Source organism: Aplidium turbinatum, chromosome 11, assembly GCF_918807975.1.
Source record: "Aplidium turbinatum chromosome 11, kaAplTurb1.1, whole genome shotgun sequence".
Classification (NCBI taxonomy): Eukaryota; Metazoa; Chordata; class Ascidiacea; order Aplousobranchia; family Polyclinidae; genus Aplidium; species Aplidium turbinatum.
The window spans coordinates 7,020,384-7,033,769 of NC_137482.1; the positions used below are offsets into that span (position 1 = coordinate 7,020,384).

The 13,386-nt window shown below is 36.8% G+C and overlaps 1 protein-coding gene across 2 annotated transcripts in view; it reads right to left on the reverse strand.

The window, feature by feature from the left end:
- Positions 1 to 2,902: 2,902 nt before the first annotated feature.
- Positions 2,903 to 13,386, reverse strand: part of LOC145780044 (uncharacterized) — a 48,007-nt gene continuing 37,523 nt past the window's right edge. For both annotated transcript variants that reach the window (XM_082591750.1, XM_082591751.1), the window contains exons 12-19: positions 11,046 to 12,635; positions 9,224 to 10,036; positions 8,217 to 8,302; positions 7,277 to 7,323; positions 6,277 to 6,385; positions 4,497 to 4,563; positions 4,144 to 4,255; positions 2,903 to 3,779 (exon numbers count right to left, since the gene is read on the reverse strand). In XM_082591750.1, coding sequence (XP_082447876.1) covers positions 3,655 to 3,779; positions 4,144 to 4,255; positions 4,497 to 4,563; positions 6,277 to 6,385; positions 7,277 to 7,323; positions 8,217 to 8,302; positions 9,224 to 10,036; positions 11,046 to 12,635 — 2,949 coding nt within the window. In that variant the 3' untranslated portion in view covers positions 2,903 to 3,654. The remainder of the gene's footprint in view (positions 3,780 to 4,143; positions 4,256 to 4,496; positions 4,564 to 6,276; positions 6,386 to 7,276; positions 7,324 to 8,216; positions 8,303 to 9,223; positions 10,037 to 11,045; positions 12,636 to 13,386) is intronic.

A 13,386-nucleotide genomic window follows, 5' to 3' on the forward strand; every position in this document is an offset into this window, starting at 1 on the left:
TAGGCTACTTTAGCATTGACTCAGCTTCCGATCAAGCTCTTGTTGGTTCCAACTTGATGCATTTAAGAAATGTCTTTAGAGCTTCAATTGCAAAAGGGTAATGTAAAGCATTGGGTTTGACTGCACCACGTCTTGATTACCCTCTCGAAGTCAATTTTCTTTGCAAGATGATAGGACAGCTTTCTTTAGATTTTTCAGAATTTTTTCTCTGACTGGGCTATAACTTTAAAGATGCCACAATCTTACAGATAATCAATCAGTCCAAAAATGATAAGACATTTGAACAACGCTGTCTGTAGGCAACATTATGAATTCCAATTAGATTTAGCCAAACAATAACATCCATAAACAAAAAACTCAAATAAAGAAAAAACTCACTATACCTTCCAAAATCACATCATGTAAAGCATGACCACCAAAAGGCTACTTGACCACACGAAAACAGAAGATCTTTTAACTATGACAAAATTACATCCAATTGCAGCAACAATAAAATCAAAAGTTTTAAAACTGTTCGGCCACACAAAAAGATCACAATTCGGAATCAGCAAAGTTTGCACAGAAGGAAAAGTAGAAGAAAAAAGAAAACGCGGCAGACAACCAAAACGATGGCAAGACAACATCCAATCGTGGACCGGACTCAACTTGGCGACAATGGGAGAGCTGGCTCAAAATCGCCACTCTTGGAAGCAAATAACTCATGATGATGCGCAATCTGCTGCAGGCAGAGATGACGACTGATGATGATCCATAAACAAAAAATATACAGGATTTACTTTCTTTAATCGTGCTTGGACTGATACCTTTAACTTTCCCAGATAACTTATGTTGGATACAACATCCTATGCCTGGCCAACGCAGATTTTGAAGTTAAGGTTCAGGTGTCAAGCAAAAATAGTTCCCGCTTAGCTAAAACAGCACCAGTTTTCAAGTTGAAACTATCAATACAATCGAAACCGTTCAGTGATACAGAAATCATTTCAGCTTCAGATTTTACGTCTTGAAGCTGTTAGTGTTCAACATCGCCTACCATAACACGAAAATGATTTGTTCTTGATGAGAAGCATCGAGAGTGACATTTACAATGAGTGAGAAATACTTGGAACTACGCACTTCATTTAAGAATTTGTTGATTATTTAGTTGGTACGTACATTTTTACTTTAGTACTAAAAATGGGCCCCCCTCAAAAGTGCAAAAACAAAAAACTACTCGTTTTTCCTTTACAATGTTTTGCTAGGGGGGAAACTGGCCCGACTTCCCCCCCTCTCGGAGCCACTGGATGAGACCAAATGGTTCTTTCAATGCTAAAGGTTGCCGACCGTGGGCCCTAGAAGATTTTCTGACAATGATAAACTGCATTGCTATGCTTCGCATAAAGAATCCATGTGTGTAGAAAACGATGTAATACTTTTAGAACGTGACGGTTTTCCACGAGTAGTAATTCCGCAATGTTTGCAGGCACAAGTTTTTAAACTCTTACATGAAGGTCACTGCGGAATCACCCGAACGAAGCAGACGGCACGCAGATACGTATGGTGGCCGGAGTTGAACAAAAGCATTGAACCTTGTCGTAAAAGCTCCAGACAAAGAGTACCAAGCATGGCCGAAAACAACAAAGCCGTGGTAGCGGATTCATCTCCATTATGCTGAACCTTTTTTAGGGAAGAGGTGGATCATTTGCGTTGATGTACACTCAAAATATCCTTATGTTTCTATGCAGAATCGCTTCGTACAAACCTTTAAAAGGGCAATGGACAAAAACTGCAGACCAAGCAAGATGCTCATCTGTTAATACTTACGACGTACAGAAGCACACCTCACCCATGCCTCGACTGGAAAACTCCAGCAAAAGTTCTTCATGTGCACCAGCCGAAAACGCTAATGTCTTTGTTCTCTCCAAACAATGAAAGCAATTCAAAACAAGTACCTGCACCTCACAAGCGAAGCTATGAAAAAGGTTCATTAGTTTATGCTTGAAACTATGCATTTGGTTTGAAGTGGCTACCAGGTACGGTAATTAAAAGACGGAGACGAGTCCAGTACAACGTACGAACGGAACGAAGCGTTTGGAGGACAGATAAATCAACTTCAGCCCGGGTTTCAAAACTTTCAAACTGAAAGTAAAAGTGACTTTTCTGATTCAAGTAAAGATAAGATTGCGCCAAGTCCAAAGAAAGAGTTTGAACCGACTGATACGAATGAACATTGAACACTCTGGACATAATAAAGCCGTCACACAGAGACGCTATTCTGTTCGCAAACCTGAAATTTATTAAGCTTAGCCGATACGTTTTTTAGTCGTAGGCTATGTGCTTCTGACCCTAATTGTAATATGACCATTATCACAGTGATCTGTTAGAAGCACTAAGTATATATTGTTGTGTATGTTAAGCTGTGAATACTTGGTTAGTATCACCCTCCTTTAGCTGATACAGTTTCACTAACGTTAGTTTTGCGTTGTGGTTATTGCCTTAGTGTTGGTGCATTGCACCGAGTCACGTGCACTTGATCACGTCGTGCCGCCCTGTGGCTGTGAGTAGTTTGTGATTATTGCAGCAGGACTTGGTATCCACTGTGATTTGTCACTTGTACACATAGCTTTACTCGTGTTAAGACGTCTTTTCAATTCCTTTATGTTGGTGGGTTGCTGTAGCTATTCTGCAGTACCTACAAGCGTAACACAAATAAACAATGTGTCTCGTATAACCTTATTCTGAATGTGTATACCTACTTGTTTATGCTGGCATACTAGCCTATGTCATGTAGTGCATGTTGCAAGCAAGTGAATTTGTTCTCTTCGCTTCATATAGATCACAAGGTCTGAAATCAACGTTTAATAATAACATATGCCTTAATTGACTTGACTTTCAGATATCTTCTACTGTACATCCCGTCAGGTGACATGTAAACCACAAAATGCTCAAATTTGCATATGTTTTGTTGCATAAAAATGACATTTAACAACACGATATTAATAGGCTCTGTCCCTTTTATTGTGCAAGAAAATCAGGGATTGTTGGCCTTCGGGCACTTTCGTTTGCCAAATCTAGTCCTGGGGAAATGTTTGGAAGCCCATGTCCGAAACGAACACCAGGTTTGTAGTCAAAATGTTGCTCCCGTTAGATCACTAATTTTTGTTGAAAAATTGTTTTTAACTTGTAAAACATTTCATTCCATCTGCCTAAACTGCGCTCTGAAACCATAGAGCAAATGAAGAATTTCATTGCAGTGAATTTCTTTAAAGGTTGATTTGGATAGTAGTACAGAGAGTTTAAAGTTTTACAAGCACCGCAATCACTTTTCGACTTTCAGGTAGCCAACTTTCATAAAACGAAAACTTTTCATGATTACGTGAAAATAAAAAAATAGACACATCAGGCAACGTAATTAATATTCAAATACTGACATCAAAACAAGGACGTTTTTTTGTGGGAATAAACCCCAGCCATTGATGAAGCCGCAATTGCATATTGAAATTGATTTACTTCTTTGTGCTTTACTCGTATTCTTCGCCGTGTTTTACCTTTATTGTGCATCATAGTGCATGGTACCAACACAGTGAAACATCGCTTGGAGGAAGTGGCAGTATCAGGTTTGCAGTACATACTGCAAACACATGTTACTTGACAAACTGACGTCACATTTCTTAAAGATCAAGATTTCGTCAACGCATATACTCGGCATAAATTCTCTAAATCTTGTTCCATTTTGCAGATTTTATCCTTCAAAGTATCATTATTGATTTGTATATTGGCATCAGATTCTTTGCCGCGAAAACCTGAAACAAAGCAAAAATAAATCAATCGTTTTGATGATTATTAATTTCATTGCAACAAACCCAACGGTTGATGTTAACCCAAAGCAACAATGGGTGTTAAAAACTTGTAGCATGCACAGAAGGAAGTAACAAAGAAAAACTTCCGCACAGTTTAACGTCAAAGTTATTTCAGAAGTAACTTAGCAATATTGTACTATAATGATTGTAGTGTGGTGTTAAGCAAACTCACCTCAAAATCGTTCAACAATTAGTTTCAGAGTGCAAGAAGTCGTCGTTTCAACGGCACTCTTCTGGAAGAAACGCTGAATCTACTAAACTAGGTTTTTTAAAACAAAAATCAAATACGACTTTGACAGGCACATACCTTCCAAATTACGGATGTAGAGTTGGAGCAACGTTTGTTTGTCCTTTAACAATTTTTTCAATTCTTTTAAAGTCTGTTCGTCTTTCTTTAGTGCTATGCAGTCTGCCTGTGCCTAAATTTTTACAAAGCAAAAATTCAAAGACCTATTCAACGACATAGAGTAAAAAATAACAACGTTTATTCAGGTTTAGGCCGAATAGGTTATAAATATTTGTCACTAAATTTCCATCTGCAAGACATTGAAAGGTACAGTATCATCATCATGATTCTCCTTATATAAATCGCCGAAACCTAACCATGAATGTCACAATATTTATACCAAAATCTGACATATATTATCCAAAAGTTCCTACCCGCTCTAAGATGCCTCGTTTTGATCTTTCTTTCGAGAAACTGAGCACGTCACGTAAACCTATGAACCTGTAAAGATATTTTGATATATAAAAGTGACACATACATTACTTCAATAATGAAAAGCAAAGTATTGAAATCGCAAAAAATAACCTGAAATCAAAGAGTCGATATTTGAATGATTTGAGCATCTTGAGAAATTTTCAGTTATCATGAACTCTCTTTGTAAACTTTGAAAAATAATAAAATTAAGACAAATGTACGACTAGTCCAATTGATGTCAAGTTATCTTGTTGTGTATCGCGATTTCGAATAATAAATTCTCTTCAGCACAACTTTATAACAGGCATAGTAAAATCTTCAGTAGGTCAGTTTAAGAATGCAGCAGTTAAGTTTAGAAAGAAATCAACAATAGTGTTTTTCGGTTGCTAAGAAACAAATAAATTTAGTCTGCGAGCAGTAGTGACAATATTATGTAAATTATGAAGGGAATTAAGTCATACATTAGTAAAACGGAGTGACAACGCCAGGGAGGGATTCTGGGGAGGCAAGCCATCCTCGCACAAAAGTGACACAAAATTGCCCTATAACGGATCAAATTGATACAGTCACTATCAATTAAATGCAAAAATAATGAAAAAGGCAATATAACGCAAGAGAACAACTGCACGCCCAGCAAGCTGATGCAAGAGAGAGGCCCAATTACGGATCCATAGGATGCACTGCCAAATAATTATAAATTCAAGACAAATGTACGACTAGTCCAATTGATGTCAAGTTATCTTGTTGTGTATCGCGATTTCGAATAATAAATTCTCTTCAGCACAACTTTATAACAGGCATAGTAAAATCTTCAGTAGGTCAGTTTAAGAATGCAGCAGTTAAGTTTAGAAAGAAATCAACAATAGTGTTTTTCGGTTGCTAAGAAACAAATAAATTTAGTCTGCGAGCAGTAGTGACAATATTATGTAAATTATGAAGGGAATTAAGTCATACATTAGTAAAACGGAGTGACAACGCCAGGGAGGGATTCTGGGGAGGCAAGCCATCCTCGCACAAAAGTGACACAAAATTGCCCTATAACGGATCAAATTGATACAGTCACTATCAATTAAATGCAAAAATAATGAAAAAGGCAATATAACGCAAGAGAACAACTGCACGCCCAGCAAGCTGATGCAAGAGAGAGGTGACTGTAATGACTGTAATTGTAATTGATAGTGACACTGACTATAATTGATAGTGACTGTATCAATTTGATCCGTTATAGGGCAATTTTGTGTCACTTTTGTGCGAGGATGGCTTGCCTCCCCAGAATCCCTCCCTGGCGTTGTCACTCCGTTTTACTAATGTATGACTTAATTCCCTTCATAATTTACATAATATTGTCACTACTGCTCGCAGACTAAATTTATTTGTTTCTTAGCAACCGAAAAACACTATTGTTGATTTCTTTCTAAACTTAACTGCTGCATTCTTAAACTGACCTACTGAAGATTTTACTATGCCTGTTATAAAGTTGTGCTGAAGAGAATTTATTATTCGAAATCGCGATACACAACAAGATAACTTGACATCAATTGGACTAGTCGTACATTTGTCTTGAATTTATAATTATTTGGCAGTGCATCCTATGGATCCGTAATTGGGCCTCTCTCTTGCATCAGCTTGCTGGGCGTGCAGTTGTTCTCTTGCGTTATATTGCCTTTTTCATTATTTTTGCATTTGAAAAATAAATTTGAATTTTTTTTTTACAATTATGATTAGAGAAACCACGCTTACTTCATTCTTAGCGTGTGTCTTCTTAACTTTTCGTTGTAGTTGTGAAGCTTTACTTGTTCAGCACTGTCACTTGAAAGAGTCGAAGGTGAACAATCACCTTGCGTTTTACCTACGTCAGAATAAATTAAAGACATCGTGAAAAACAAAGCGGTTAAAAAAGCAAAGCCAACTTTTTATGCCACAATGTCAAAAACAACTGGGATGCGACACAAGAATCACCGTGATGCGAGTGTGGTGCCACAGATCAGACAGTAGACCATGTCGTCCATGACTGCCCAATCCATCAACCACCACATGGAACGCTCGGACTGAAGGCCCTGGATGACGAGACTGTCGAGTGCCTGATGACCTCATGCCCAAACATATAGTCAGGAAGAAGACAGCTCATACGACGAAGAAGAACAACTCAACCAACAATCTCATACTTATCCGAGCAAAATCGTGGCCACAATGGAGCACATTATCAACACGATAAGAATGTTCATTCACTCCATAAAAGTAACTATTAAAACGTCATTAGACCTATGCTTTTTGACACCGTGGTCAGCATGTAGCTTTACTAAGCTATTCTGTTTTCGACAACAGAATATTGTACCGAGGCTTAGTGGTTAGAGTTTCCACCCTTGAATCAGTATACATGAATTCGATGTCGAGTCATACCATAGACGTTTTCAAAAGTGGTACTGAATCCTATTCCTGCTTGGCACCCAGCATTGAAATGAATTCGGGTAACAATGTACTTAGTTGCGCTTCTATACGGCTGCACTGACATTGTCTGCTTTATAAAGCACCAAGGAGCAACGCATATCTACGATGGTGCAGCGTTATATACAGTAAAATCACACATTATTATCACAAGGGCAACTTTTAAGGAAATAAATTTGCTGTGCCACCACCAGACGATTCCATGAAACTAAATACGTTGAATAAAGTTATTCAAACGTTTAAAAACCTGGAAAGAACCATATGCTGATAACCAAAAGGGTCAACTTGTACGTACGTTGTTGTTTAGCTGCTTCAATATCTTCCAGTCCTTTTTGTACTTTTCTGAAAAACAGAGCAGCTATAGGAATAATCAATGCAACATTAACGACATATCTCTGGAAGTGAAGAAGTTAATACAGAGTAATAACTAACTACTGCTGCAACTATTTTGTGTGTTGATTTTCGCAAGTGCTGCATTGTGGAGCCAATTTATGAAAAATTGGCAATACTGCTGGCGACAGTACGTCAAAAATCACACAAACCGACTCCGACAAATTAAGGTTTTAGGGCGCGGTTCCAGATACCAAAGTTTCAACAAAATGACAAAGTAAGATGACACACACTAATATGGATGGAATTTGCTGGAAAAGGGCTCATATCTATCTGCTCGTACACCTACAATCCTACATTAACATAGCACAACCATGTTTCAAATAATTTTATTTGATGTCAAAACTTATTGTCTTGCTTTCGTTCCAAATTCTATTTTAAAGAGTTTCACTTTGATCAACCAGTTGTAGAAGTTAATCACGTGCGAATGCCTTTAACAGACTGATGGTGTTAGCTCTGATAACCGTGGAAAACTTATAAAATTATGAACTGATGACATGTTCGAAGGGTCCACGACACTTTGGCATATTAATCACTCTGGGCAGATTTGAGTTTTTACATTATCGCTGCACAATTCTGATGTTACTTATCTTGTCACATTACGAACTTGGCATCTTACTTTTCTACTCAACTCAACTTATCTTACCTTTCAACAAAATACATCTCACTCAGAGCAATGAAGGCTTGAAGCCAAAATAATCCTACGACAAAATCAAGTAACATCAAAATCGTCCGATAATAAAAAGAGGACAATCTGGCGTACACCAAAGTGACTGCACCAATACGGTATGTCATGATTCACGTTTGAGCACGCAACAAAGATATAATTTTTCAATGAAAGGTACCTTGCGGTGATAACAGATCCACCAAGAAAACGTAACATCTCTTTTTCTTCGTCTTCCCACTCACAAACATCAATAACTTCTTCAACCTTGAAACGAATCATGATTAAACATTGTGCATACAACAAATAAGAAAAATTCAACGTAAATTCTCATAAGTACCTGACAATAAAACGTCAGCACAAAAATTTGATAATATAGTAGTTTACAAAGTATTCGACTTTTGCTGACACTAAAAGTAATACCACACGCGCTAATAAATTGTGAGGCACTGCTAATCGATTTATTTTTAAACAAAATTGCATTCCTATGACAGAACCCATCAAATAGAAGCATTGTATCAAGTTTGAAACAGTTTAGTGATATTCAACTGAAAAAATCAGAAGATTCAGTAATTTTTTAGATTTGGCCTCAAAGCTTAACTTGGAGAAAGTAAAGGTTTTATAACTTTAAAGACGGCAACCACATCATTAAGACCTAAACATACACAGCAACCTAGCAGCAATTGTAATGAAAAAAAAAGTGTTATTTTTGATACTTGGGTCACAGATATTAACGATTAATTCATCGGAGCACGTCTTTCAGGTGCAAACAGTTAGGTGCCTGCCAAATGGGTATGCACGCTGACGCTGTGGCATCAGAAGATTTAGGTGCGGAGCCCGGTCATTTAGGTGCTATTCCCAGTAAAATCTATTTCACTAAGTACTTGATGGTAATACCGCAGACAGTGGTGTACGAATGATTTCAGCAGTGGGGGGGGGGGGGGGGCATTGGAAAAATGCTGTTCATATCGAAATAAAATTAGCCTACCATACTCAGCTTGCATTGACGATGTTTTGTTAGTTTGCAACGCTGTTATTGAATATCGAGCGTCTGCAGCAGTATTTGCATCATTTCAAATAGCCAAAAAAACTGGTTGTACTCACATAGTCAGGAATTTGTCATTTTTAAAACTGTAGTTAACTTTGAGTTTGATTAAAAAATAAAACTTAACAACTATGTTTTCTGACCTTGATAATTTTCTTCGCTTTTCGAGCATAAACCAATTTATTGGTGGGTTTCTTTAAACCATGTTTGATTTGAACAAAAGGGGGAAGTCCTTGATTTTCCATTCGATTAGTCTTGTGAATTTCTTGTGCCACAATAATATCTTTCTCAACTTTTGTTTTTGGTGCTTCCTTAGAATTGTTTGCTTCCAAACTAGAATCAGAAAGCGATTTACGAAGTGCTTCTTGTTTATGTGGAGACCCTGCAGAACAATTAGCCTCACTACAAACAGCACTTTTCCCATTGAATGACTGTCCAGAATCGCTAAAAGTGGAACGAGACGGAGGTTTATGATCATCTTGATTTGTTGAAATAATGTCTGTTTTACTCAGACAGTCTTTAATGCAAAGTGTTTTATCAGAAGCATTATCCACAGCACCTGGCAATTGGATTGCTGTTTTAACTTTATCATGCACTGATTGCTGTTGATTGAATTCAGAAGATTTGATTTCAAATGCTCTACTTTCAGCCACTGGTTTTGATAAGGAAAACAATGATGAAGATAAGACTGGTTGTTGCAAACTTGAAGTAAACAGTGTGTTGTTGGTGGTTGTACTTGTTGTTGATGTCGTCGTAACGTTGCTTGTATATACAGAACTCGATGACAAGTCTTTGAGCAAATTTTGCGCAGTAGTTTGTACACAATTTTCTGTAGGATGTAATGCAACCGAGAAGGTTTGGGTTGAAGACTGTTTTATTCCACTACAAGCAATCAACTGCTCCTTCTTGCCATTGAAATTATTGAAGCTGAGAGCAGCAATTGATGTGGGAACAACCTAAACAAAATATAAGTGAAAAAAGTTACATTGCCAACAGCAGCAATTCAAGCAAGTCTTAAGCCACCTTGGACTGATCAGAAAACTCTGTGCTTCATTCGTCGACTTTGCAGTGCATCAGACATTCAGACAAGTCGACAATAAATAAAATAGCAATAAAAAATAGTAAACATGTGACGTTTGGCTTCGATCACCGCAGCTCGCGCTTGCCTCCAGGTGATCTCACAGCTTTTGTAAAACACATGATGAATTTTTGACTACGTTGAGAAAAATTCGATGAAAACCACGAAGGAGATGGAAAGAAAAGTCAGGCAGCGCACAACATCGTCTTTCCGCGTTTCTTAAACGACTGTTCTTTATTTTGGTTACCGTTTATTAAACTGACGCCACTCTTTCGCAACGCAATTCCCGCACAAACATACCAACCAGACTTGGATCAATTGTAATTCAATGTAATTAATTACGGTACACATTTTCGTGCAGTGGGGAATTTTGATTGGTGTGTAATATAGTTGCAAAAAAATTTGGTTCAAATTACAATTATTAAGTTGCACGCATGCTACCAGTAATTTTGGTGAGTCGCTAGTTAGGGTTCAAAACAGACCTTAACAACATCACAATCTAACTTTTATCAAATGCATTTCTACTTGTCCTTGATAAAATCAGACTGTAAACAATAATCAGTGAACATAAATATTGACACACAGAACTTTAGTGATTGAAGCTTGTAATTAACTACATTTCAATTACAATTACTTTCCAATGTAATTGATCCAATTCTGATACACACTGCACCAAATAAAGACTGATGTGACTTAGTTACATAATATTAAATATAATTTCATATTTAGTGTACAATTCCACGTAAGTTCATGAAATTAAAAGCTAACAAAGCAACTTTTGGAAAATGAGTTTTAAATTCTATGCAAAACTACAATTAATGCTCTTGTGTTGCAACCACACAAAATAATCTAGCACACTAAAAAGGTGTAAAAAATTTAATACTTACACGCACACATTTCAGAGGTACTTGGTTGTTACTTGTAGAAGTGGTAAGAACAGGTGCAAGAGGCCCATACTCCGTGTTAGGGATAATCTTTTTGCAAAGCTGAGAAGAGGATTGAGCTGATGAAGACAAAGAAGAAACCACTTGAGGTTTGGCAAATTGCTTGTGTTGTCCATGCAATGTACTGAATACTTGTAGGTCAGGAAAGGATACGGTTGGGTATGGCATTACTGTAATGCTGGCAGAAGATTTCACTGTAATTGGCTGATATGGCAATTTTCCCAGAGGGATTGCCTTCAACAAACTATTTTTTTGTGTCAAATTTTGATCGACAAAACACTTTGTTGAGAAAACCGGAGGACAGTTGATGAGTTTGGGGGTAGTACAAGAGACTTGATGTAGTACAATAGGTTCAGGCGTAATAGTTTTAACTGACGCAGGTTTGATATGTAAATTGCAAGCTTGGGATGCTATAACGCTGATCTTTGCATTTTTTGGGAGACTAAGTTTTTCAGACAATTTGGCATGAAGCACAGCAGAAACAGGCTGTTTCTGGGGACTTGTTACAAGAGCACAAAATTGTTTATTTGCTTTAAGTGATGGTTCTGCAGAGGTACAGTCTGTACTGAAATTGGAACTTTGTGGTATTCGCAAAGCAGGTTTTTTTGGAACTTTACATGCAGAGACATTAAATGTTAACAACGGCTTCATTTGCTTTTGTACAACCTTTAATGAAATCGGAACACAGAAAATTGAAGTGGCCTTAGATGAAGATGAAACAGGTGCTAAAATCGAACCGCCTTTTCCTGGTTGTAGGTTTTGAACAATTTTTGCACTTGAATATGTTGTTAAATTTGGTTTATTGGAACAAACTGTTAGTTGATTTTTGGCGAGATTTGTTGTTGACAAACTTGTAGAGGAACTTGATTCCACATGGGCAAGTACACCAACTCTATTCTTTGTCAAAGTGGGTGACTTTGTTTTATCAGGATCATCCAAAACCTTAACCTTTGGTAATTGTAGTTGTGTATATGTTGGTGAAAAACCACCTTGGTTAATGCCTTGGGGTCTTGTTGCCGTTTGGTTAGAATTAGATACAAAGGTCTGTTGAACCAACGATTTGGAAATTGATGCCTCAGAACTGACATAGTTCAGTGCTGAACCAGTGGCATTCTGTGTCGATAAATTAGCCGTAAATTTGTTTAAACATCCAATCCTTCCCACTTGAAATTTTTGTCTGCTTGCTTCGTCTATTTCATAAACTGAAGAGCTCATTGTTTGGATGTCTGGTTTAGATTGATTTTCCATTTTTTCAGCCAACTTTGACAGATCACAAGATTTCAATTTATCAACAACAGATGATTTAAAAGTATCATCACTTTTTGTGGTATCCACTTGAGAACCACTGTTTGTGATACATGAACGGTCTTGACAAACACTTTTTACGTTTATTGAATGCATGTTGGGATTTTTCGTTTTAGATACTTCTTTGTTGAGCTGCAGCATGTCTTCAATTGCAACTGCAAAATTGATTGTACGATCCAAGTTGACAGTATTGTTTGACCGCTTTGTAGGACGTGGAGAAATTTTAACCTGTGAAGTTTTAACTTCAATGAAATTCTTCTGATTTATGATATGTAATTATGTATTAGTACCTATAACCTATTAAATATATAACTTAAAATATTAAACAAACTAAAAGCTGTTAATACTACAAAAAGTCCTAACTGTCAAGCAAAAAGCCAAGCAGAGCAAATTACTTCAAATTAATTTTATTTGAATAAGCACCTTCCGATAATCCCAAACAAGAGTGAAACAGGCTGTTGAGGAGGTTGTTGGAGAATAGAAACTTAATTTGATGTAACTCAAAATGTTTATATTCCATATGCTATGTAGCAAAATAGGAATTTTGCAGTTCTATTTAAATTCATGTCACTTTGACACAACGTTTCTACAAAAATACCTCTCAGAATTCCACAAAGAGCAATTAGTAAAATAAAATTAACACAGATTAGAAAAAGAAGTGCAAACAAGAATTAACCTTTCGTAAATGATATAGGCTATATTAACGCTCTCAAACGTGCGGCCGGTGATACGATTTTGAACTTTCAAATAATTAACAATTAAAATTCTAAAACAAAACTTCATTCCTAAACTTTTCATCAAACTTTATTATAATTCAACTGGTGATCTAATAGAATGCGTGCCGGTGTGACAATCCATTTGAAATAAAGTAAACAATATCACACTAAATCATTATTAATTTATTACCTGGGGTTTTTTTCGCTGAGACTTTTCGGTCATTTGTCCGAAATGACTTGAAAAAATTCGGTCATTTTTTATT